Source organism: Oxyura jamaicensis, chromosome 2 (assembly GCF_011077185.1).
Source record: "Oxyura jamaicensis isolate SHBP4307 breed ruddy duck chromosome 2, BPBGC_Ojam_1.0, whole genome shotgun sequence".
Classification (NCBI taxonomy): Eukaryota; Metazoa; Chordata; class Aves; order Anseriformes; family Anatidae; genus Oxyura; species Oxyura jamaicensis.
This window is the reverse complement of record NC_048894.1, coordinates 100,373,637-100,401,190: the sequence shown is the minus strand read 5'-3', so window position 1 is coordinate 100,401,190 and position 27,554 is coordinate 100,373,637. Positions and strand designations below refer to the sequence as shown.

At 34.2% G+C, this 27,554-nt stretch overlaps 1 protein-coding gene across 2 annotated transcripts in view; it reads right to left on the bottom strand.

Annotated features, from left to right (window-relative positions):
- Positions 1–8,871: 8,871 nt before the first annotated feature.
- RTTN (rotatin) overlaps positions 8,872–27,554 on the bottom strand; it is an 86,350-nt gene continuing 67,667 nt past the window's right edge. For both annotated transcript variants that reach the window (XM_035318184.1, XM_035318185.1), the window contains 12 exons: positions 26,962–27,115; positions 26,687–26,824; positions 25,514–25,725; positions 22,122–22,227; positions 19,811–19,905; positions 17,261–17,338; positions 16,243–16,369; positions 14,266–14,462; positions 12,487–12,754; positions 11,180–11,283; positions 10,752–10,818; positions 8,872–9,336 (listed from right to left, as the gene is read on the bottom strand). In XM_035318184.1, coding sequence (XP_035174075.1) covers positions 9,254–9,336; positions 10,752–10,818; positions 11,180–11,283; positions 12,487–12,754; positions 14,266–14,462; positions 16,243–16,369; positions 17,261–17,338; positions 19,811–19,905; positions 22,122–22,227; positions 25,514–25,725; positions 26,687–26,824; positions 26,962–27,115 — 1,629 coding nt within the window. In that variant the 3' untranslated portion in view covers positions 8,872–9,253. The remainder of the gene's footprint in view (positions 9,337–10,751; positions 10,819–11,179; positions 11,284–12,486; positions 12,755–14,265; positions 14,463–16,242; positions 16,370–17,260; positions 17,339–19,810; positions 19,906–22,121; positions 22,228–25,513; positions 25,726–26,686; positions 26,825–26,961; positions 27,116–27,554) is intronic.

Below are 27,554 nucleotides of genomic sequence, written 5' to 3'. Positions count from 1 at the left end.
AGTACGGTGGCGCAGGTAGTTAGTGTTTTCACAGGTGTTTATAGTCGTGGTCCTTTGAAATTATTTGCTTCATCAGGCTATTTTACCTTTTACAGTCTCTCTCTCTCTATGCAGACTGTTGGATTTCAGACCCTTGGTTTAGCACTTGTTTCTAGTTGGGCATTTTACATCTAACTGAAAATAAATTATGCCAGCACATTGGGGAGGAAACAGAATATTTTAAAGAGTCATAGGAAAAAGTGTGTAGGCTGTTAAAGAACTTTCTTCTGACACATCATTGTGAATACACTCCCAGCACAGGATAAGATTTATTACCATTAATAGATATTTCAGTTCAGTGGGAGAATAAAACATTCTGCCCTGAAGAGCGACGTTCTGGGTGATTACATTTTGACCTCAATTCCTGCTACACCCCATAGTGAATTTGCCTATAGAATAATAATTCCTCTGCTTAGATCTAGTTCTACATCATGTGAAGTTAAATCTTTCTTTTTATTTTTAAAATTCATTGACTTCTTAAAGTAAGTTATCATTACATGCATGATGATTTTTCATCCATGTTAGATGTTAATTGTTTTGCCATTAAAAGTTTTTTAAAGCATACAGAATAAATTTTCTTTGTTTGTTTCTATTCTTACAGGATGCTAACATAACATTGTCATTAAGAAATTCAGCTTTAAAAAATAATATTCAAATACATTTTTCTGACTCTGGCCTCAGTCCTTTTCTCACTTAAAATAGCAGCTTTGTTTAATTTCTTTCCCTCTGTTGGTGTAATGATACACCCAATAAATGGAAACAATGCAGAAGCAGATTACTATCAACAAACACCCAAAGTGAGCAGAAGTCATTTTCCTCTAACAAATGTAAAAATAGTACAGAAAGGCATTCAGAAGCCACCATTAGCGTTATGCTAGACACCACCACTGCCTTCCAAGCTGTTCTCTGGCTACTTGCTGTGGATACCCCACCACAGGGCGCAGAGAGGGAGAACCCCACACTGCACAGGCAGCTTCAGGAAGCATGGTGCCCCAAATCCCCGAGTCCTCCCCACTAGTGGTTCTTCGCCTACTCACATAATAGCAGGCCCATCCATAGAGATTTTTCATACACAGTTTGTTATGCTCAGTAACTTCTGACAACAGAAGGGTTCTTAATCAAGTGTAGTTTTCATATTAGGTCAGTAACCAGTATGCAAAGAAATTTGATATTCTTTTTTGTGAAACTAATTTTTAATGCTGGAAATAGAACATTTTGCAAGTGCAAAGAAGCCACTCCAAAGGGTTTAAGAAATTGGTTTCCAGAAATAATTTCTGGATTAATGAGCAGCAGATGTCTTAAATTAAACAAACGGATTCAAAATTACACCAAAAGTTTCAGAAAAGTTGTGAATTCCAATGACACTGCTTCTACCTGCAGACGTTTTACATTAGCTCTTGAAAAGCATTTATGAAAAGCTTACAAACTGCAGAGAATCCAGTCTTCAAGGCACTGAAGCATGTGCATAGTCTCAGGATTCAGGAAATTCCAGGTTGGGTAAGGCTCTGAAATTCAGATAAAGTGGATTTAATTGGATGTAACTTAAAGTTTTTTTTGGGCTCTATTGTTCAACTCTGGAAGACACCTTTCTGGGAAAATCTCCCAATGGGTAAGAAACCTGGGTGAGGGAGAATGAGTCATAAACTAGTTGCCATGGCAATGGGAAATGGCTCCCTGTGCAAATCATCAATTACGAGAGCACTAGAATCATAGAATGAGGACTGATAGGAAAGAAAATTTTCTCCTTCTTGATTTTGTAAAATTCACTTCTGAAGTGGAAGCACTTTGAGCTTTTCTAAAATACCCGACATTTGGATTTATGTGATGAGTACTGCTATTCTGATATTAACATAGTGGTTGCTGCCTCAGTCAAGAATACATTTTTCCCAATCCATCTAAATTTTGAGCACTGTATTTTCTTTTGTGAGAAGAGCTTTTGAGGAGTTTTTGTTTGTTTGTTTGGAATTCTTCGGTATTCAGGTTTTGGTTCATCATTTCGTTCAAGGATTGGTACCAAGACACTCTAGCTGGTCTCTGAAGTAAGTAGTGACCTGTGATGCAGAGCTCACAGGGGAAATTAAACTGAGGAGATATGACCTTCATGTTAAAAGTTTAACATAATCTAATGATGGTTTGGATGAAGTTTAGACCTCAACTAAATTGGCTGGCAAGTTTTTCATAACACACATTTATCATTCATGGATCGGAAACAAGGACAGAGGTTATTTTTCAGTTCCCTGTACCTGTAAAACACGAAGTCCCAGGCAGCTAGGACATCTGCTCTCTCTCCATGAAGCTTTGCATTTCTATTTAATGTTATGGAAGGAGTGAGAACTGAGAATACTTGGCTTTAACAGACATGCCTTGCTGCTGATGATCTCATGTATTTCAATATAAGGTGAGGCTTCTGAAAATATTCATTAATTATGAAACGTTTCTAAAACTGCCTTTTTACATAAACTACACCTGTGACAGACTGCAAGGTATGCAAGTTACTCATTCTAATGGACACATCTTGTATCATCTACATGAAACATTGAGAATTGCCAAACTTCACTCTGATGGCTTCAAACATCTCAAATGTTCAACTTGCTAGTAGTGTTATTTGTTGCATGCTACTCTATGTGTTTTGTTGTTTTTAGAAGCACTTCTTATATAGAACAAGAAGAAAAGGGAAAGATACAGTTTTACCTGCCAGTAAGAAGCAAAAATTAGCTCTTCCAGAAAGTACACATGGATATGTATTGCTTGAAAGGTCAGAGCTACTTTTCATTAGCCATAAGAACCTGCTATAAATTAGCCAAGCTTGCCTAGCTGATTGAGACATTTCACACACACAGAAAATACTTTTTTTTTTTCCCCCACAAAATTTACTTTGATCTTTTTATTTTAGAAAATATTTTTTGTTGTTGTTTCTATGTCTTTTTGTGTTGCTTTGAGCAAACATTATGTCAAAAACAATGCTAAATTTCTACTTTTAAACAGTAAGTTAGCTATAAATTATTTTATAGGAAGTAGTCAAATAATATGCATGATTCTTGGACTCTTGACCTTAGCGTTAACAAAACAGATTCTCAGCTTTGATACAAATGGTCAGAAATCCCATTATTGAGTGATTCTTCTGAAAGCAGATGTGACCTGGCCAGCATTAATTGTGAAAGGGTATATGGCAGATTTGCTCGGTCCTGTTTCCAAAAATATTGTGCAACTGAACCAGCATTCCACTACAGTGGTTCACAAATGAATGAGAACCACAATTAGCTTCTGTATATCTAGACCAAGAATATCTAAGGCACACCTAAAACAGTTTTTCCTTCATTTTCAGAAAGAAGCAAACAAATTGGAACTTGGTTGCAGTTTTTCCTTATTGCTACTAAAGGTAGAAAGTGCATTCAGCCAGAACTTTCCTGCTCTAATTAAAAAGGATCAGTAGTCTTTGACCACTGTGTCCTTCTAAGACATGTGGTTGAGTGCAGTCTGTTCTCTCACCACTTAGGTAAGACATCCCCTCCTCGTGGATTTTGAAGACAACTCTCAGCCAGGCAAGCTTTGGGCTAATTCCCTCCTAGCATAATTTTACTGAGAAATAGCTGCTGAGTTCTGAAGATATTTTTTATTTCAATTCTGAAAGATTATTTTTTTGTTTCTTCCCACTGTATGCCTTAAAATCTCACATCTCAGTAAGCAAAACACTACACTTATGATTAAAGATTATTTCAAATCAGCTACATCCAATTCTACATTTGGAAATGTTTTCTTGCTACAAAATACTTATTGAACTGTTCCAATATAGACAAAGAATGGTTGCAGATTAAAGCACTGTATGCAATGATACAACGTTATGTTTGGGTAGAATACTTAGCTCATTGCACTCTGTGAATAGGAACATTTTAGAGTGAATAAAGCATTTTTCCTTGTGATAATTATCTGTCATGGCTATTTACTGTGATAAGTTCTTGCACCACATTTGAAAGGGAAGGGAGCAAGAACAAAGGTTTCAGTCTTTTGCAGATAAAAGCATTATTCTGCAAGTTGTAGGGCACATCTCTCGCAGGTTTAAAAATACCAGAAGGGGCTTTGTATGCATCACCCATGCTTTGTAAAACCACAGATCAACAGATACCTGTCAGCTTTCTGAAAATGATCAGTTTCATTTGGCAGCAAGAGTTACTGCTAACTTCTGATATATCGATGAAATCAGGTGAATAGCTGGCCTTAAGAAGGAGAAAAAAATCAATGTTGCTTCGAAAAAAATAAAAAGCAACACAAAATTGCATATTTTTCAACAGAACAATAAGCAGTATTAATACATGGTTTTATGGTTGAGTTTACAAATTCATTATATTTCAGACTAGTTTGATAATAATGGCTGACAATTTAAATGGCATCATTTTGCATACTAAGAATTAGAAATGCCAAATTAAATTTAAGATTCATGTATTGGATAGAATCACTGACCAGAAGAATATATATTTTTAGGCTCTTGATAATGCATTGTTACATCTAAGAGGTAGATAAAGGTACATCAAAGGTGTGTCAAAAACAACAAAAGACAGAATAAAAGCAGAAAAATACTAACGCTGAAGTTACTCAAAATTCAATAGCATTCTCTGAAAAAAAATAAAAAAATAAAAATCTAGCCATAAAATGTAATATGAAACAATAAAATTTCTTTTACTAGCCTTTTGAGATTTCTTTGTAGAACTGATTATTCTTACTTTCAGCTGAAGCAGAAAGGAAATGTAAAAATTTCATAGAACAAAACAGAACCTGTTTCCAAACTCCAGCTGCCTTACAACTTGTCCATTTTGAGTAAAATTACAGAATCATATGCAAAAATCATATACAGTATTGATCTCTTAAAATTACATTCCTGCTCTACAACAATTTGTGCACATATGCCAAATATCTAAGGACCAGAATCTCAAAAATGTAAGCTTTCATATAACGTGTAAATAATGAAGAATCTCAAATGGTAACACAACACTCAAATTGATTATACAAAATTGATTCATGAGTTTACAAAGAATTAGTACGTTTGTGAACCTGAGCCCATTCATTTGATGTAAACCCAACGCAGACTGCCACTCCCCTTCATCTGGAATGGAAGAGTGGTATCGTACGAATCTCCTCTTCCAATGAAAATGGAACCAGTTTTCACACTTCCCCCCCCCCCCCCCCCCCCTTTGAAAAGGTCATGGTAGCTGAGTTAGGGTTGGAAGGTACAACACAGCAGAATACCAAACTGACTTGTAAAGTCACTATTGTTAATCTTCAGCACCTAAAACACCAATGATAAAAATAAGTAAGATTTGCCTAAGAGCAGCTGGCACTGAGGCCAGAGAGCACAGAATGACCCTCATCCACAGAGCCAAACCCTTCCACGTTACCAAAGGGGAGACTAAGCAGCTATCGGGAATATTGTCAAATATTGTCATTAGACTGGGGACAATACTAGTTTGCACACCCCAGAACTCTGTCAGACTTGTTTAAAACTGTTTAACATTCCAGGTAATCATCTTCCCTGTGCTGAGCACTGGTTCCTGTTACTATTTAAGCTGCATTAATACTGATGAGTTAAGTATCTTCAATTAATTTATTGCAAAGCTACTGAATGAGGTCAGGTAATTAAAAAAAAAAAAATAATGAGGAGATGATAAATGAATAATGCACATCTTCTACAGTGTGGCCCAGGACCAAAAGGATGAGCTAAAAAGGATTAAGGTATTGTGAAATTATACTTATCACAACTCAAACAAGGATAGTATGACTGCTATGACAGTGGTGTAGCTGTAAAATAACTAACGCTAGGAGGCCATCTGTGGGAAAGAGTTGAAGGGATGTTTTTAATATTTTTAACGATCAGAGGAAGCCTGAACTGTGGTCCTCCTAAATGACACCATTCTTCAGATCTTTGCCAACCATTTTTATTTTTTTTTTCCCAAAAAGACAATTAAAAGCTTTCTTGAAGGACAATCAGAGTTGAGAAGCTGTCTCACTTAACTGTGAAGGGAAATCCTTGCATAAAGCTGGGGCAAAGTCTCAGTATAGAATTTTCCCCTCTATAGTCTGGCAGGGACATCTCAATCAACCCCCTGAAGCGGAAAGCCTTTGCACATCCTTAGTAAAAGAAGTTCTGCAATTTGCAAGTTTGATATTGAGATGGAGCGGTGAAAAACTCTACCAGGGGTTGTGTAGTTGCTATGACTGAGTGATGCTGTCTGAGGGAATAATGCCTTTCTCATAATTGAAATCTCTGAGAATTTCTATTACTCAAAATATCTATTACTCAAAAGTTGGAAAACTTCACTGGTAAATCATGACAACATATGCATTCGCATGAACATGCCCTGTGCCAAAGCCAAGTATGATTTGTTTAATCTGCGATTTTTTACCAACCAAGTGGAAATGAGTTCTTTGAAAGATTTTAACATGTAATGGATGACACAGTCTTTGACTGTGTCAAATCTGAAAGCCCCATTTGGAGTGGATTTTATGTACGTATCTCTTTCAAATTTAAAGTAACTTCCTACTTGATTACAGACTTATAAAAAGAGAAAGCAACTAAGTAAGAGTTAATGCAAATAGTAATTGTGTTCTCTTGGATAAGGATTTAAAATGAAGAAGAAAAATCTTAGCTTGCATGGCCATGCCATTCATTAGAGAAATTAGATGCATGATGAAAATTACCTTTTAGTTTAAAGTCTTCTCTAAAGACTTTGTACTCAAAGTGAGTATAGAGATTTGATGCACAAACTCTCAAGAGGCTTTTTTTTTTTTTTTTTTTTCCTGAGGAGCAATACCAACCACAAGTATTTACCGATGCCATTGTTAGTTGCCTCCCATAAGTGTAAAAATATTGCAAAATACAGGGAAAATAGAGGTTATGTCTCTGCTGAATTTTCAGATAAATACAACACTTACACTAAAGCTTACTGTAAAAACAAATTTACTAGCAATTTGTCTAGATTTTTTAACATAATTTCTTCAAGAATTTCTACAGCTCAGTAAAATACAAGTGTTTAACAGTAGTCAGGCATCCTATTTTTTTATGTTCTTATTATATTGGATCTGTATTTAATGAAATCATTCAACTATGGCTAGCTTATGGATATTTAAAAAAAATCAATATCCACCATTGTGTGAAGAAACATTTCCTTAACTAAACAATTTTTTTCTCTATGCAGATTTAAATACTTCAGATGTGAGAATCAGTTTGCTACCAAAACTAAAAGACTTCAAACATCTCTTGGTTTGCAATCTTCAAACATCTCAACTTTGCAGTTCCGTTTCTTGAGAACATACTGCTTTCTTTACAAGGCTAGTGACATCCAGCATTGTGGATCTCTAAGTACATTTTAATACGAATCAGACTGGAAAAAAAAATAAGGTTGAATAAGCTTTAAAAATGCAGTTTTATTTAATCTCACCAGATCCCCGTGTATTTCTGCACTTTGAAAGAGCTCTCACAATCCTTTCCTTGCTAAATGATAGGTTACTGAAACTGAACATAATTTGGCATTGAGTGCTCTTTTTCTTTTGTCTCTGAAAAAAGAAAGTGCATTGTGTCACAAAGCAAAGTCACAATCTGCATTGTGACTTACATCTTGACTTGAGAGACATCATCAGGATTGAGTATGCTGAAACATAAGCCTTTGAAATAATCTTGATAATTTGAAGGAGACATCCTGCAATACCATGAGATGAGAACGATAGCTTTTAATAACCATTTTTCAAGTAACAATAATTATTCAATGCATAAAGTGGGAAAAAGTCAGACTTTGATGGCCTCTCTTTGCTTTTTGTTTCGTCGGGGAGAGGAATGTTAGCTGATAAATACATTTCTAGTAATTATTTAATACAGCTATTATAAGCATCATGGTTTTGTCAAATGAGTAATACCAAATCACACATTTTATGTCATAAAGACACAAAATGGTTTGGATTGGAAAGGACCTTAAAGACTATCTCCCACCCTGCCATGGGCAGAGACACCTTCTACTAGACCAGGTTGCTCAAAGCCCCATCCAACCTGGTCTTCTGCACTTCCAGGGAGGCAGTGCCCACAGTTTTTTGGGCACTGCTGAAACAAACAAAAATCTCTGCTTTGTCAGTGGAAGTATTTTTTTATCACCTGGTTAGGTAGAAAATGCAAGTGACAGATAAACATGGCATTGCTACAACTCTTTTAGAGACATTACCAAAGTTTTGCTATTTGCTCTCTTCTATCTGTCCCTGACTTAACATAAAACTGTATGTGTTGGGAGAAATCTATAAACACTGCAAATATTTCAGAAGCATGTTCTACAAAACTGTCTTGTGTTCAGGCATTAAAGTATATTTCCCTTAAACTCATTTAGTATATAATACTGAAAAAGTTATGACCATAGTTACATAGTAGCAGATCAAAGAAAGCACAGGCCTGGATAACATACTGGTTTTTGGTTTTATTTTTTCCTAAAGGAAAAGTTTTTGGAGTGTTTATGAAATGGAAAGTAAAAGATTTTGTTTCAATATTTTCTATTTGATGTTGTAACTAAAACTGATGCACCTGAATAAACTGATTGTTAACATATCAGTCACTTGTAACATCAGTAAGTGGGAGTTTTTTTTTTTTTAAACTGTTAGCATTTAAAAAAATACAACAGTTTTAGCTGAAAATTCCTTCAAAACTTAAACTCACATGTTGCTGTTCTATACCTAACAGGCTTAACACAACATGACTGCCAACACTACAAGTTCTTAAATCTAAGTATATTTCTACTGTGCTTATCTGCAACATTACAAGTTATGATCCACCGACACCTTACGCTGATGTGAATTAAAAAAAAAAAAACAACAAACAAAACTTTATTAAGACCAAACTGAAACCACAATTCTAATAATTTAGTGTAAGAATTTCAATGCATAATTTAAGAAGATTACTGATTTTTCACATCCTTTTCCTCTGTATATTCATTCTCTTGTGTACATACTTTACATAGCAGCATCATTATAACTTCCCAATTGGGATTAGAGTACAAACAGTCTGAGCCACAACTAGTACAACTTCTTTGGTTCAAAGTGATCAACTCCTTCTTCAAAGACTTCATAATTTTTTCCATTGCACGTATGCTACTTCTGTAAATCCATAAATTAGAAGTCTTTTCTTTAAGATTCAGGCTCCCATTGAGTAATCCATCCAACTTCAAGATAAGAATTCTTCTGATAATCATTAACAATCAAGAAGCTGCACAATATTCTCTAAGCATTTTAAGTAGTAGGCATTTAGCTCATTCCCTTCTGGGTGTGTAGTAGCTAAAAGGAAGAAAAAACAAGATGTGAACTTCTTGCTGATTCTGAATATTTTTTTTTATTTTTTTCCCAAAGATCATATAAAACACCTTGCTAGAATTCATCCTATTTTATAAGTATATCCACTATGTTATGAGTAGAAAATTTAGAACAAATACTTCATGTTGCAAACTGTTTGTTGTTGTTGTTTGCTTTTAAAAGGATGTAATTAACCAGATTTCCAAGACCCCATTCAGTTGTAACAAAAAAAAAAAAAGGGGGGGGGGGGGGGGGGGGGAATGCCTTTCGATTCTTTTGTGTTACAATAAGGTAATCCATTGTTTTTGCTAAAACTTGTCCTTGGGAAAGGCAAAGTATGAAACGAAATAGAACAAAAGGCACGTTGAAAAAATTATCTGTTTGTACTTAGAAGAACAATCTACCATTTTAGCCATTTTTATACTATTTTAAACCATGTTGGTATATGAAATATTGTATTATATTAATGATATTGCACATATATATTGCATATATATTGATGGTTGACTTAGTGAAGGATGAATTTGAAACGGCACAACAATGAAATCAATGGATTACAATAGCACAGGATGAACTATTATCATGATCTGTTCTAGCATCTCCTACTTACAATACTGTCAAGTAGTGCTCAACTTAAGCAGAAATTTTGACAATTCTGTCTTGCAAAATACTATGGGAACTTTATATTACAAGTCTCTGCACCAATGAACCTATCTGATTACAAGTATAGAGCAAATGAAATCAGAAGGAAAACATTGGCTCAAAATGAAACTTTTGCATGTGTTTCTAAGATCAGATCTGATGTGACTACCTACAAATCCACTATTACCTACTACAGCTGCAACTCCAGACCAATGTCTGAAAATCATTTCAAAATGAATGCTCTTGAGGTGAGGATAGCAATCATATAAAAGCTATTCAAACTATAGTTATCTTCAGTTACTTGAGGAAAATACTCAAGCTTTCAACTAACTCATGGTGCAGTATTTTAAGACTGACACAACGATCTGTTCTGATCCCTTACCTATGTAGCTGAATCAAGTCAAATTGATAACTGTTAAGCAAAGTAGATGCTAGATGAAGCATTCATCACTTTCTTTCACTAAGTTTAAGAATTAACGTAGAAGCATAGCATGTAGCAAAGAAAGCATTTTGTTGCAAAACAAATCAGACCTGTTCTTACAAACTAACCCGAGATTTAAAATTTGTTTACCATTTTACTATATCTGTACTTGAAAGATGCCTAACTAAAAATCATATCTGTACTCGAGATTTTAGAGATGAAAGTACCCCCTTCAAAATCATATAGGAAAACAAAAAAAATTGTGAAGATGTAAATTAAAATTCATTAGTGATCCACTTGATGGAAAAATACATAATTGACATTAGTTGAAACTTACTCTTCACTACAGAATAAGCCTCATCTATTTTTCTCTTTATTGATGGATTCTTCAAAGTCACTTTTGCCTGCAGCACACACAAACAAAATAAAATGACTTTATTTTTCCCCCCATGTTAACACTTTAACAGCAAAGTTAACTCCTTTGTTTTAAACTAGAAAATGACAATAATTAAGAATATGAAATGTTAGAATTTTAGTATTAGCAAATGGTTTTGTAATCATCCAGAATGCATTTATGTAAGCAGTCTGAAATCACACAGGACAAGTTACTTGCTTATTATGCTGTTCAACCCCCCAGCCCGAGCACCTATGTTATTAACATAAGAAAATGGAATTGCTGGTGTAAGCTTTATTTTTTATTTACTTAAAGGTTGCCATGTACAACAGTAACATTACATTTCTTTCAAGTATTTCTCAAATACTAACCTTCTGATAGTTGTGAAGCAAAGCCCAAAGTGAAGCTGCTCCTATTCTCTGAACTGCATCACTATCACTTTCCAAACAGGTAGACAGCACTGCAATAGCCTTATCTAATGAGACAAAAACAAAACATAAGCAACCCTCATCTAGAAAATATCATCAAATATACACATCTCTGCATTTTTATCCTTGGAGTGCACTTATTTCTATGACAGGTATTGATATGGAAGAAGAATTACCAAAGTTATATTATCAGATCAATTAAATTTAAATATGCTAACAAAATTGAAAATAGTGTTTAAAAACACAGAAAAACAAAAACAATCAAAGCTGAAAAATAAGCAATTGGTAATAAAACATGTACATGTTATGCACAGCCATCAGATATGCACTGGAACTGAGGAAGCCATGAAACCTTTTTATAACTCCCAGTATCCACAACTTGAGCCATATCAGGATAGAAAATTAAGATGTTTCTATTTTCCGTAGTACTTACTACATAGGTGATTTTTAACTGATGAGAAATATTTTAACCCTGCAGGAAGCACCTTCATTTACTAGCCTGACTCTGAAGCCTTTAAGTCTCTTCAAGTCAGATTGTTCACTTCACAAAATTCACAGATAATGTATGCTTAATTAAGGCAGCATTGCAGGGGAAAAAGTGACAAGGATGGACACTATAAAAGACTTGCTGAGTAGTTATAAGGAAGACAGGAGCATTCTCTCTGCAGTTAAATGGGAGAAAGAAACATGCCCTTTACAAGCAACTGAGAAAATTTTGTCAACGTTGTTACATTAAACATATATGCCACAATCATAACCTCACCATTATTACAGACAGTTTCAGCACATGCCATAACATACAAGTTTATCTCATCAGCCATGATTTGCAGGAACTAATAAGGTTTATCCAACAAAGTTATGAAAACCCATGGTAGAAATATTTTAAAATAATTCTAAATTAGATTGTTTCAGACAACGACACAGAATTCTTCGGATCTCCCACTAAAAAACTAGCTGTTTGAGGAAACTGTAAAAATATTTTAATTAATGTTGTATTACTATATTCAAATGATCTGTCTCATGATATTTTTTAAATCTGTTTTGCTTTGCTTTTTGTTACAAATTCTTATTTTTAAGAGCATTTCTGACAAAATATCAGTTCTATAAATACTTCTATGAAAATAATTTTAATATTATATAGTAATGCATTTCTATAAAATTCTTGGTCAGCAACCCAAATTACAATGAAAACAAAGTATTTTGGAAGATATAACATTTTCTAATAGCTTAAATACCCTTTAGGAACTTACCATTAGCTAATATTTTGGGTTTATTTGCTGGACTAAAACAAATGTTATGTAGAATAAGTAGTGCTATATATTGGCTATTCTTGTGTTTGTTTTTACAAATTTCCACAATCTGTTCTATAAAACCATTTATCTTCATAATCATTTGCTGTCCATCTTCTCCAAAAGATATGTTCAGTAGCAGCTTTAGCCAAAGAATACATATGTTACTAGGATTTTTATGACTTCCTTTTGGTAATGAAAGGGACAAAAAGTTCTGCAGGAAGTTACTCTGTCAGAAGGAATAAAAAAGACGTTAGAATATATAATAGTCCATGGTCTCTTCACTGATGTTTGACCTTCCCATCTGTATGCTTGTTCAAAACCTAGTACTAATGTTTTTATTTATATACTGTTTTATTTATATGTAAATATATAAACATTATAATATAAATAAACATTTGTGTGTTATATATTGGTTTATATATAACTTTATACTTTAAAGAATCCACGTCTTGGTTAAAAAGTTAATATGGTATATGTAATCATTTATATAGTAGATACTTGGACCAACACAATTTATTTGAAGTACAATTTCCACCACTACATAAGCGTTTTACTTTGTGCTTACTGTTTTTACCCCCAAATGAGCTAGAAACAATTTAACTGAATCAATGCAGGATTTATCTAATGTGTTCTTGATTCCTTACTTATATGAACAAGTGTTAAACGTATAGTATCCTGCCCTTCACAGACAATGAGGGGGCAACGTCTGATATGCCAGGGGGCCATATCAACATCCAGGGGGACCTCAACAAGCTGGAGAAATGGGCTGACAAGTATCTCAAAGTTCAACAAGGAGAAGAATGTAGGGTGGAACAAACCCAGTACATGCTGGGTGCCATCCAGCTGAAAAGCAGCTTTGCAGAAAAGGACCTGGGAATCCTGGTGGACACCAAGTTGAACATGAAAGACACCGAGGAGTGTCTTCTTCTGGAGTGTGTCCAGAGAAGGGCTACAAAGCTGGTGAAGAGCACGGAACATATGTCCTACATGGAGCAGCTGAGGGATCTGGGGTTGTTTAGTCTGGAGAAGAGGAGGCTCAGGGCTTGTAGACCTTATCACTGTCTACAAGTACCTGAAAGGAAGCTGTGGGGAGCTGGGGGGGGTCGGCCTCTTCTTGCAGATTACTAGAGATAGGACTAGACAGAATGGATTAAAAGTTGCACCAGGAGAGGTTCAGGTTGGAAATTAGGAGAAATTTATTCTCAGTAAGAGTGGTTAGGCATTGGAATGGGTTGCCCAGGGAGGTGGTGGAGTCACGGTCCCTGGGGGTGTTTAAGGAAAGGTTGGACCTGGTGGTTAGGGACATGGTTTAGTGGGCAATATTGGTGGTAGGAGGATGGTTGGACCAGGTGATCTTGGAGGTCTTTTCCAACCTTAACGATTCTATGATCCTATGAGTCAGCAATGTGCCCTTACCACAAAGAAGGCTAAAGGGCTGCATTAGGCAAGCCCAGCAAGTAGAGAGGTGATCCTTTCACTCTACTCAGTAATTGTGAGGCTGGAGTACTGTGGCCAATTCTGCCCCTCACCCAGCAAACGAGAGACATGAGCATACTGGAGAGTCCAACAAAGGGCCACAAAGACGATTAAGGGACTAGAGCATGTCACATATGGGGAAAGGCTGAAAGAGATGGGCCAGTTTAGCTTTGATCACAATACGCTCCATATTGAAGTATGAGGGTTTATTAAAAAAAAGTGCATATATGACATTGTGAAAAATCAGTAAATATTACTTACCTTCTGAATAATGCCTTTACAGTCATGAGACAAAGCAAGGTTAGAAAGAAGATTGAAGACCACCTGCTGAAGTGGGCTGTTATCATTTGATACTTGGGAAGCCAATTTCACGATGTTATGCATTAATGAATTGCCAGCTGCACTTCGTACAGAAAGTGATGACTGTCCACCACTGACCCAACAAAGTGAAGTACAACCTTAAGGAAATTAAACATTTATCAGATGAGGAATGTACATATACATTAAAAAAAAAAATTATCTAAAAGAGTGGCTTAACAGCTCAAAGATCAAGCTGGGACTTTTAAAAGGAGTGGGTTTTTGTATTGTTTTTTAATTCCTTTGAACCACAGTGAAGTCAATGGGATGTGCTTTGAATAGAAAAGTGACTCAAATGGAGCACTTTACAGGAATAGCAGTCTACTGTTCTAGAATCTAAATCTAGATTCTGCTGGTAAAAAAAAGTCATTGTTCTGTCTTGGAATGTATCCTGGTACATTATATCCAAGGCATTATAAAATTGTGTCATGAGAATCCAAAGTCACCCTCTGAAACTGGTTCACAAATCGTGCCTGTGTACTCTGAAACTTTTATTTTCTTAAAGTACTTTTCTGAGAAACAAGTGTTATCTGCAGCTATCATTACTTTGTACCACAGTACCAAGCAAAATACTATGCTACAGGACTACAAGCTCAAATTAGCACAGCAGCAGGGAACAAGTAAGTTGCCAATACAATGTTTATGCATGAATGTGCATGTATACATTTTAATTTAGTGGTATTTGCCAACTGCAACTGTGGTTAATTATTTACATGGCAAGAGTAAATAAAAACAAAACAAAACAGTCTTTACCCATTACAAACATCTGCATCATTTATTTGACTGCACTAAGGGAAAGCAGTTCATCAGCTCAAAGTAGATGAGTAAGTTCGGGTCACCTCAAAAATCAACAACGATGAACATAAAGAGAACATTATTTATCCAAAACGTTATTAGAAAGAAAAATACAAATACAGCCCGGAGGCAGAGAACAAGACCATCAGAACTTTAAGCTTGATTTCCAGTATATCACAGAACCTTATATTCCCTGCTTTTAATTCTATTTCCTGTGTGTGGCTAATATATGCATGTATTTCTTAAGTCCATACTAAAAACAAAAAACAATAATACCTTATTATGAAAAAGTACATTACAAACTGATTTGAGGTCTGGAGACATTAACTTAAAAAGAATGTAAAAATGTTCAGATATGTTCCATTAGTATATGTTAACTAAGCTAATTCTTAAAGGTGTATTGATAGGGAGAAAACAACATACTTATATGGCTCTCTTCAAACCACTTGAAAATCATTATCTTAGTCAATAAACCAGGATATGGAATGAGGCTTGTAGTAGCGGGGATAATTACTCTGAGAGTTTCCTCAAATGAAGAAAAAAAATCTTTACACAAAATATACTTTTATCAACCACAAGTTAACTGAGCCCAATATATAAATAGAATAAATATAATATGGAATTAAATTAGAATATTGAATAATTCAAAACCAGAATCTTCTCAATAAGAGCTTAAATGCAAAGTACTGATATACTATTCTCTACAATACAATTCCCAAAGTTGTATTTCTACAGGATACTATTCAGTTTGATAGGACTTTCAGAGTAACCCTCAAATATGGTTTGAATTAAATGTTATTTAATCCTTTAAATATGGTTTGAATTAAATGTTATTTAATCCTTTAACACAATTATATTCTTGTTAAAACCAACAGAGTGAAATGGGATCTGAGCAAAAGTCTTGAACATATTAAAATCAAAACTGTTGATGTACTTTGATGGACTAGACCAGTGCTTTCGTACTCTGCTTTTATGGTAGAAATTGATATTCTTTTCCTTTTATTTTTTCTTTTTTTTTTTTTTTAATTCTATCCTAATTATTCTTTTAAAATATGTTGGTGTATTACATCACAGTGACTCTCATACCTGCAGGATAGTTTGCAGTGTAGACACAAAGCAAATGCAGAGCAACTTCCATTGAGGAGTCATCTATTAAAAACCATGGCCATAGCAAATTCAGAACAGGAACAAGATGAACTTTGAGTGCTGCCATCTATGAGAACATGAGGAAGAATGAAAACTACTATATTATTAAATACTTCGAAGTATAAACAAAGTGAGAAAAGCATACTTTTTATCTTGTGTCCCATTAGTTTGGTTTAAAGGACTGAACAGAGAGAAGCAAAACCCCACAACATTAATGAAAGATCCATGATTGCAACAAGACATTTATAGCCATTGCTCAGTTGTTCATATTTTAACTTCTTCAGTGAATATCTTGAAATTATTTTTAATGATATATATGCCTACACTTTATAAACCATACAAACCTTAGTATTAAAATATTTTGGCAGCAAGTTCTCAGGTATATATCTATATTTTTGTTTCAGTTCAGCTTCATAATATATGGTTACTGAATATTATTTGCTAGCAATTAAATTTAGTGCTCTGTCAGTAAGCCAAACTTGTCTAGAACCACTCTAAAATGTTTTAATTACTGAGAGACATGCAGATAAAAGTAAAGATTTATTCACTCCAGCTGTGATTGTTGAAGAGCTACCCATTCTACAGTTTTATTCTACTCCGATTAAACTAATTGGAACTCAAAAAGCATGGAAATAGAAGAATGTAGTTCTACAGAGCAAATAATAGAAAACTTCAATTATCAACAACGTCTTTCTTTCCTTCAAGAAAATGATCTGCAGATCCTTGATGAAAACAGGAAAAATGCTCACCAATAATCTCTTTTATTTTTTTTTCCTTTGTGTAAAGGTAAAGTTCTTGATTCTAGAAAGGAAAGGTTGCATCAGTGTAGCCAAAGCACTGGTATATGGGAACCTTAGGGATAAGCAAATGCAGGCCCATGATTTACATGGTGTTCTGTGTACAAAAAGAAGACTAACACATGCCTTCAAGAGGAGCACTTCTGGAAGGAATTACTTACTTTGCATTCTTCATTCCGAAACAGGCAGTTTCTAAGGAGCTGCATAGCACATCTTAACTGCTTGTAAAGGCTATCCTCCTATTTAGAGAAAAATACTTGAAGATCATCAACACAAACAGAATTCATTTTGTGCAATGAAGGAAACATATTTCAGTGGAGCGGTGCAAATCTAAGGTATCAATGTTCAGGTCACACATCTTCAACAGAGTTTCCTTCTGATTTCAGGTCAGATTAATCTCAGCTATCTTAAAACACTTATACTAAAGACATTTACAGCAAGTTACTTGGACACCTCCTCCTGTCTCTTTATAACTCACATTAATTCTAAGGGAACTGACCTGGCCAAATGCAGAAATCTCTAATGTAGAGCTCCGTTTCTCTTACAACTAATGTAGAATTAGTTAGGAATGCTTTCTGTGTTTGATTTGTTCCATCCTAAAGAAGACATCTAAAAAAAAGTCAGATGAATCACTTCCTAAAAGAACCTATTTTTCTTCCCTAAACAAGATAAAACAAAGATTAAAAACAAGGATAAATTAACTTTATCTTGCAGATCTCTGTATTTTGTCAGACCAATACATCCTTATATTCCCTGTCTTAGCTCCCTATCCTTAACACAGGAAAGTTTCAAACCTGATAAGAATAGTACAAAGATAAATACAGACCTTTGGACAGCAAGGTACTATACAGACATTCAAGTGAACAAAATACCTATCCTCAGGGTAGTGCTCTGACACTAAAAGACTAATCATGGCTGACCTCTAACTTCTACAACGTTGATACACAGAACCACTTCTGAAAGTGGATGTAATTCCAATAATCTTCTTCAATCCAGAAGACTATTTCTGTTTTATCAAGTATAAAGGAAAAAAGGAGATAAAGTAGGATTCATGCTTAGCCTCCAATAATGTGAGGAAAAAATGCTTACCTATAAATCATACTGCGTAAAATTGTTGACAGTCAAAACAAAAGGAATACATACGTCATCATTACAAACACATTTATAACCCGTGTGTCTCATTTTTAACTAAACAAAATGCTAATTCAAAGAAGTTCATTCAAGATTTTCCTTATGGATTATTTTACTTAAACAAACAGCAATAAATCTGATCAAATGCCACAAGTTACAATTAATACTTCACATGTAAGCTGCTAGCTGGCTAAAAAATTAGATGGTATTGATGGCACTGTTTATTTATTTATTTTAGGATATCTTGATTCTTCACTAAGATCCTCCTGTTCCGAGGGTTTTTTTTGGGGTTGGTGTTTTGTTTGTTTTTGCTTTTTTGAAAGCTTGCCTATTTGTACATAGAACATAAAAATCCTTCTGGTTGTTTAAGGTCACCTTTCTCAGAGTATTTTTTTCTTCATTTTCTTTCAGATTTTAAATTCCTTCCACATTTAACAAGATTCAAATGTCTCCAGCTTCCCCTTCTCAGCCCAATAAATAAAAAAAACAAGCTGACTCCAACCTCAATGGGCATACCCAAAATAAGAAAACTTTCACACTCTATCCCTTGAAGGAGGGATAATAAAGGTGTTTAGGAGATTTCAAGAAAAATTGTGACCTTCAAATGTCAAACTCAAATTCTTTTAAGAGCTCGTTGTTACAAAACACTTCCACACCCTCATAAATGAAGGCTAACGTCTGTTTGTGCCAATGCTAAAGAGAAAAATACTATCCAGCTTAAACAATGCAGATCTCTCCTGCAGAAAGATATTTACTGTAATTGCTGCTTCATGTGGAATTGGATGAGATATCAAATTTGACATCAGAAGTCATTGCTTGCATTTTAATAATTCTCTTAAATGAAAATGGTAGAAAATAGATTGCAACAATAATCCTATCAAACTGCTGCATGATAGTCTATGTCTAGAGGTGGTAAGGAAGAGCTGGGAGATAATAGAATCTGGAACAACTGGAAGTTAAATAAAAGCTAAACAAAAAGACTTGGGCATGGAGAGAATGTGGGAATACGGGTAGTGGAATCAGCACATGTATAAGCTAAAAGAACACTGAAAAGAAGCTAATGACAGGGTCAGCTGAGTCTGACGATAAGAGATCGAGGTGCCCAGTCCAAGGATGTAGGACAGAAACACCAGTTCAGAGGCTGATCATGCATTGTACTACATACACAGATTATTTAGATTAAAGAAAATGGGGGCAGGGTTGGGGGGAAGGCTTTGGCTATTAACACCCAAGACTGGTACCTGAGCAGCTAGAAGCATGAACCAATGAACTTTCTGCCAGACCTTCCTCAACAAGTGATCTCCCTAATGGGAAATTGAGAACTAACGGGCATAACTCTGGGTGTGAGAGCAAGCTGATGTTTCAATTAAGTTTGAAAAAGCTCCATACTCAGGGACTCTTAAAGAATCCATATTATCCAGAACCACCACAAGTTGTCATTTACTCTGACTCACCTGTGACAGCTACCAACAGTATCCATGTCAGTTAAAAAAAAAAAAAAGGGCTGAGAAGTGCCATATATTAGGGTGAGTTTTGTTCGGTTGGTTAGTTGTTTCTGTTTGTCTGTTTTTTTGTGTTACCTTTTTTCTCTGTGCTTTTCCAGGCTTTAGAGAATCCAAATTCAGCTGTGCATGAATATGTTTCATCTGTTCTATACAATTGTCTATCAGGTCAACTGGAAGACAAAAATCATTAATATTTAGAAGATCATTCATAAGCAAAGGAATTCAAAATACCCTTTAAAATATGAAGTTTCAAAACTACTGAAAAGAAAACAATAATAAAAACTGCGAGGATGGGTTACTAACATCTTCTGGCAATATGACAATGGCCATTACTGAACATAAAATATCTTGCTTGCAATGATCTTGATTGCTGTTACCCTCCTGAATTGAAGTTTAAGGCTTCAGTTCTAAAAATTCTGTAACTTGTAATATATTATCTTTATATGAGAAAATAACTACTACAGTTCCTGAGATGGACTGTGTTTAGTAGAATGATCTCAAGAACCAAAAATATATTTAGGTTCTCTTGCAACACATTCCTGTGAGAGGAATGTCCAAAGGAGGGACTGATAAGATAGAAGGGGGAGGGTGATTTTTGATGAATTATTTTTAGGATCTTTTTCGAAATACTTCTAGCTTTGTATTAGTTACAAGTTGCTAAAACAAGACAGACGGTTATAAAAGATGGAGACTGTTAGGCTAGCATATGAAAATGAATTGGGAAGAAGAGGATAACAAAACATAATTCTTCATCTTATCTTGAACAATGCTGCACAAAAGATTAAAACTTCAAAAGGTTAGGGCATGCATTTATCTCACTTAAGTGTTTCCCCAACACAGTAGATTTGCTATATCCAAGGTGAAACAAAGAAAAGCAAATGTTCAATTGATTCAAAGTGAAAAATGTTAATTTATTAGCATCTAGAGATCTTCAAGTTATTACAAGGTATTACATCATGGGATAATTCACGGACAGGATAGCCTCCAGAGGTCACGTAGACCAACATCCTGATCAAAGCATAATCAGCTCTATCAAAAAAGGTTTACTTGGCCCTTATTCAGTTAGGTCTTGAAAATCTTTAAGGACAGAGGCTATATAATATGTCTGGGCACCCTGTTCCACTACTTGACTGCCCTCAAACTGAAAAATTTTCTTTATGGACAGTCTGAATCTCTTTCATTACAACTTACGCCCATTGTCTCTCATTTTTCAATACCACACGCTACTGTGAAAAATCTGTCTTCTTCACAACCTCACACATACTGGCAGGTTGCTATTAGGTCCTCCTCAAAGCCTGTTTTTGTCCAGGTTTAACAAAGCCAATTGCCTCAGTTTCTCCTCTGAGGCTCCAGATCCAGACCACCTTGGTGGCAACCTACTGAATTCACTCCAGTTTGATGATACCTTTATTGTACTGGGAAAAATCTGAATACCTTATTCCTCATTTGGCCTAGAAATTGCTAAGTAGAGGGAGATAATACTTTCCTTCAATTTACTCTCTGTGTTCCTGCTACTGCAAGATTCTATTCTGTCATTCTTCTCACATTCAACTTGCTGCCTCAAAGTCCTTTTCAGTTGCCCAGTCAAGCTGTACTGTTGCTGCTCTCCAGCTGCAGGACTTCGCATTTGTACATTTAAAAGAAGTCCTTAAGATTTTAAATATAAGCTAAGCTAAGCTATTTCAGTACAATCTAGGTTTAAAAGACCAACAAACCAACAGAGAAATGGAAGTAGCTAGAAAGCACCCAGGACAAAATACACACTTGTGCTGATCAAGAGACATTAAACGTACGGTACAAACTAAATACAAATTAACCGGCCTCCCCTGCATCCCAGTAGACTCAAAAAGTCTCTTTTCAGAGGTGTATGTTTGTTTTATGACTGTAAAAACCTTAGGCATGGAAAACGTTGCACTGCAAGAGAAGGTTCTATTTCATCTGCTAAATGGAAAGAAAGAAAGAAACAGGCAGGAAAGAATGAAACCGAAAAATTATTTTATTGTCTAGGTATGGATAGAACTGAAAACACAGGGCATGCCTTCACCAAAAAAGTTCTATTAGCATAAAGTGAAATAAGAAATGGAAGAATTCTCTAAGACACTCCTAGTGTGAAGAGACCTCTAGCTTTGAACAGATAAATATGCTGCTAACTGTAAAGCTCACAGCGCTTCTCATTCTAACAATTTTTTAACCATGAATTTTTGGACTGGACAAAACAAAATATTATCCATAGCTGAAAGTTTTAGTAATTAATAAGATTTTTCTATTAAAATCTGCAAAATATGCCTCTGAAAACTAGGTCTTTTATTTTGACAAAGGACATTTTAATTTAAAAACTGTGAAATTTGATTTATAAAGTATTTAACATACATTTTTAAATGCTCACCTTTTAAAGCACATTTCTGGGCGTTTTTACTGACAGCCAACAGAGACAGCAATGCACTTACAGCAACTTCCTTCAGAACATCTTTTGAAGATTTCCTTTCACAGACCTACAAATAAAGCAATTTCATCACCATAATGAAAAAGTGATCATATTAAAAGTAGTATTCATATTGTAAGTATGTTACGCTCATTCTGACGATTCACCACTATATTCCTGGAATTCTCCCTCTCTACATTCATGTTTATAGTTTATTTACATTGAAGTGTTTCATTATTTTCTCTAAGAGAGATGAGAGAGTGATGGAAACAGAAAATATTTCTGAGCCCACTCCTTTTATTCTTTTCTTAACATGCTACCTTCCTAAAGCCTTGCTACTGGCATTCCACAGACCATTTCTAATATTCAGCAATACTATTACAGACAACTTACTGACATACTCCAGTGCAATTTGACTTCCCTTCAACAGCATGAGAAGGAACATTACATATCAGTGAAACTATTTAGAGTAAAAATATCATTGACCCAGATAACTTTAAAATAGTCTTCCAACGGGATAAAAATGGCAGCTTATTTTTGTACCCCTTATCTTTGTCTTTGTGATTACCTCGTATTTCTAATAAGGTAAATATAAACTCTATACTTTCAAAGGAATATATTTGGAGTCATATAACAAGAGACTTAAAAGACTGAGATCTGTCTGTGTTTTATATATTATCTAATGGAGAGTTTTGTCTGTCCAGCAATTTTCCCCCCAAAATACGTTTCCCATGTAAATGAAAATGGTATATATGGTAACCAGAAGAATATAGTAAAGTTGGAACTGATGATGGATTATGGCAAAGAAAAATATATTTTGAAGCTACCCTAAAATGCAGCATCCAAATAAAAGCTTACTTCAGACTAAATCTTTTAAGTGCCTAGCCAAGTACTTAAGTACCTAAATTTTACACTGCTATATGTACATCACATATTCAACCTCTTATTGGCCTCTGTCCTCTAACTAGTAATTGCCTAACATATTTTCCAAATTTTAAGATGTAATAAAATATCAGTGTTTGCCCTAGGGTTATCACTTACTGATGTGTTCAGTGCCACCATAACTAAAAATGTCAAGAGGTAAGGACTGGTAAGTTCATGACTTGAAAAAGAAAACAATTCAATACAGAGAACTGACAGAAAATTAGATCAACAAAGCACAGACATGGGAATTCTGTGATTTAGTCATTCAGAACCTTTCAGCCTGTTAAATTGCAACTTGTTTATATAAATTTTTAAATGAAGATTACAATCACTAAGTAAAAATGAAAAAAAAAAAAACAATCAAAAACCAAAACATATTTCACCATCAGTCTCTTAGGTGTTTTCCTTTGATTAAAATACTATGTGGTCAGTTAGAACTGAATAATTAACTATGACTGGTTGTATTACATTTGTGTATATATACATATATACGTATATTTATGTATATTTTTAAATGTCCATTTTGTCTATTTTCTACATTTTACCCTACAATCTAGCAAGAAGTCCATCCTTTTTTGAAGCATATTATTTTTTTGTATTTTTTTCTTACTCTGCAGTTAAGATTAGGATAATTTATGTCAATCATAGGGAACACAAATAAATAATAATTATTTGTAAATTTGAAGATAATTAAATAATTATAATAAATAATTAATTGAAGACTACCTACTAGATGAGTGGAAAAAATATCTATATGTAAACCCATAACACCTTCTAATAGAAGACCCTGTGGTTTTAATTTATTAATATTATGGCATTAAAATGAGAATGGACACCTTCCATCAACAAAGTTCCTTTTTGTAAATTACGATTAAGTTTAAGATGTCCTTTAAATCTTCAGCAGATCAAGCTATGTTAGTCTGCACCCACTAAGTTAATTGAAGTGGAGATTACATACTTTACAAAATACTGTAAGTTTTATATCCATAAAAAGAGTAGGACTGTATTTACCATCACTGATTACATCAATAGCTTACTTTACATACTATATCCTCCTCTTTCAACTGTTTCTCAATGACCACCATGTGAAAAATAAATAAATGAGTAAATCTAACTAAGTACATATTCTCTGCTCTTCAGAAAACTGAAGCTGCTTCTTTCCTAATTCTATTCTTTTTAAGGATCATAGCAGATACATACCCTTTCATGTAATATAAGAATGGGCTATCTTTTCAGCTCTTTGAGGTTATTCTCAAAGAATTCAGCAACCATAGGAAGACATAGTATTATTTAATCTGTTTTCTTCCTAAGACAGCAATATTTTGGTCACATTATGTAACATGAATATATATCAACTGATACATATTCAACACACAATATTTTACATAGCAAAATAGGTCTAAATGTGATGATAAAAAAAAGTTAAGACAGTGACTCCAGAACACTAGAAATTGAGAGTTACATTAGGTTATACGAAACCTGTGTCTTGTAATCAAACGCTACTGAACTAAGAAAAAAACACAATAAAAAGCATTAGTAAAGAGAACTGTTTTGGTTTCAGCAAACGTTTCAGTATGTTTACCATGGAACAATATGATTGTTACAGTGACAAACTCCACATATTTTTAAGGACGATGAGTACAGAGAGAGAACTGATAACGTGAGGGAACATGGACATGAATTTCATGTCAATTTCATACAACTTGTGTTATTGCTAAGTAATAGAAGATTTTAATTTTTACCTCCATTTATTTACAGACTTATTTTGGGCAGTACAAAAAAAAAGTATAAATAAAAATAATGAGATTACTGTAGGAAAGAATATTCAAAATGAATATCTTGAAAAAACATCTTGTCACCAATATATAGTATGCTAGGCAACAAGTTCCTGAGAATCTTAATGAAAATATGCTACCTGGACAACTTAAAACTAGTTTGGAAAAATACAGTAATATTAAGTGTATTTAAGCACAATACTGCTCTTACATTATCTGGGAATGAACTAAAGGGCTTAATGGTTCATTTTGATTCACAATTTTTACAAAGTTTAAGAACAATGATGCTGTGATTTACAATGGGGATAATTATAACTTGAACCTTAAAATATTAATTCATGTTTGGAAGAACAGGAAGATAGAACATCATATCAGTATTTGACCAAATATATTCTATACAAGAAATATCATTTTCCCTACATAAGACTTCATCCCATGCTGTTGTTGCGTAATGGCCAAAAAACTTCCTAGAAGTTCTATGCAATTTCTCTAACTTATTATACAAATTTCAAAAATGAGTATAATAGATGTCTCAGATGAAAGATGTCTCCATTCATAACTGGAATCAACTCATTTTTCATTAGACAACAACATTCCTTTAACAAATTAAAAAAAGCAAAAATATATCCCACAATCACATTATTAAACTTTAAATACCTGAATAATTAATCCAGTAAGTTGAATTACTGATGTTTGACATCCTTCAACGTGATCTAAAAGAAAGCTAACAGTTGAGTTTTGACATACACTCTGTTTATCTTGGAGCTGTTGTCTTCCTTCCTCACTCAAAAGGACAGAGAGGAACTGTGAACTAGCCATAAATAGAGCAGGATTTGTGGTTGACAGATGAACACAATCACAAATGGTATCTGAAAGGTTAAATAAAAAACGATTTTTATATTTCATTCTAGAGTAACGCTTAAATGCTTCAGAACTCGGAAACTTAAAGGAAGCACTAGCCAAGAAGCTGCTATATTAGACTACTGCACAAGGAATTCTACAAATTCTACGTACTTTGACAGTAAGTCTTTTTGATACTAAGTCTAAGAAAGAAAAGCTTGCTCTAGTAGTTTGAATGAATTATTTGTTCTGCATTAACTGGACTATAAAGTAAAAAAAAAAAAAAACAAAACAATTGCCATTTGCTAAGTCATTTGTTTTACAATTTTCTGAACTCTCCTCATTTTATTCAAAAGCTTACGTAATAGTACTGACAATACTCATCAGCTGCTTTATGTGCAATTGGATTTGAATTTACCCCCATCATTTAACATACACCTGGCAGAAATCACAAGCTTGAATGCTGCTCATACTTTGGTTTCTCTAAACATATTACTTGGTGACCTTGGAGCCCCCACTAGGCAAGTAATTAACAGAGGAATAATTAAGAAAATACCCACCCACAATCCACCTGTATAATAATCTGGAATCGCTGTATCCCTTATCTTATTTTAAAACTTTTTGCTTTCTTTTTGTGTAAGATAAAACGAAAGTACATACACAGGAAAAAAGAAAAGTGCTAATGGAGCATTTCAGGCTCTATTTGCTGTACTTGGTTAAGATTTACAGCTAGAATCACTACCCCACATATAAGAACAAGATCTGTGAATTTATATAGCAGTTCAAAAATTAATCTGATGGTATAAGGAAGAGATTAAAAATTTCATTTGAAAGAGTCAGTCAAACTTTCTGGATACATTTACGTTTGTAATTTTAGATATACCATCGACAATCATTTAGTATGATTACATCCAAAGAGGTGTGCCCCTTCTATTTATTTAATTATTTTATTAGTTACCAGGTTAAAACTTATCCAGAAATAATTATTACCAATTATGGCTGTACAGTGATTTGCAAGAGCTGCTGTCACAAATGGAAAAGATATTTGGCTATTCTTCCACAATAATGCAGTTAGAAAGTTGAAGAGGTCTACCCAGGTTTCATGAAGTACAGATGTTAACTCAGTATCTACAAAGATAATATCGAAAAATCAAATTATTTATACATGCATACAAATTTGGATAGCTAAATTGGAAACTTTAAATGATACTTAAATAAAGACCTGCTGTTTCTTGGCTATACTGGAAACAAAGCTCTTGATTTACCTAGCCCATCTTTACAGCGAATGGAGAGAATAGCGAAGGTGTTTCCCAAGAGAGGTTTCAATAGTTCATCCTGGATTACAAGGTGAGAGTCCACTAGTAAACATGATTTCAGAAGCCTGGACACAGATGATAAGTATTGAAGTAGCAATAGTACCTGTTAAATATTTTAAAAATATATGAAATAAAAGCCATACATTTGTACCTTCCATATTTTTTTAATGCATTAACTCGATTTATAACTTTTTCAATGAATATATAGCACTTGAAAGAAAAAATAGGATGCAAACTAAAAATTGTTCTCCTAATGTGTACTGTAGAAGATGAAACAAAATTCCTAGTCCTGAAACATGTTCGTAATCAACTTTATAGTGACAAAAAAATAAACTTCCCTGTGACAAAGTCATGACTTCATTATGTGTACGGCATGATATTCTCTTGAAGCTCATAAACAAAAACATTAGAACGGTCAATAATATTGACAAATATATTTCCTGAAAACAGAAACTCAGTTTGAAGCTTTAAAAAAATAATATTTTTTGCACAAACACTTTTCACTATATCTGCAGGAACACTTAATGACATGGGTACTATGA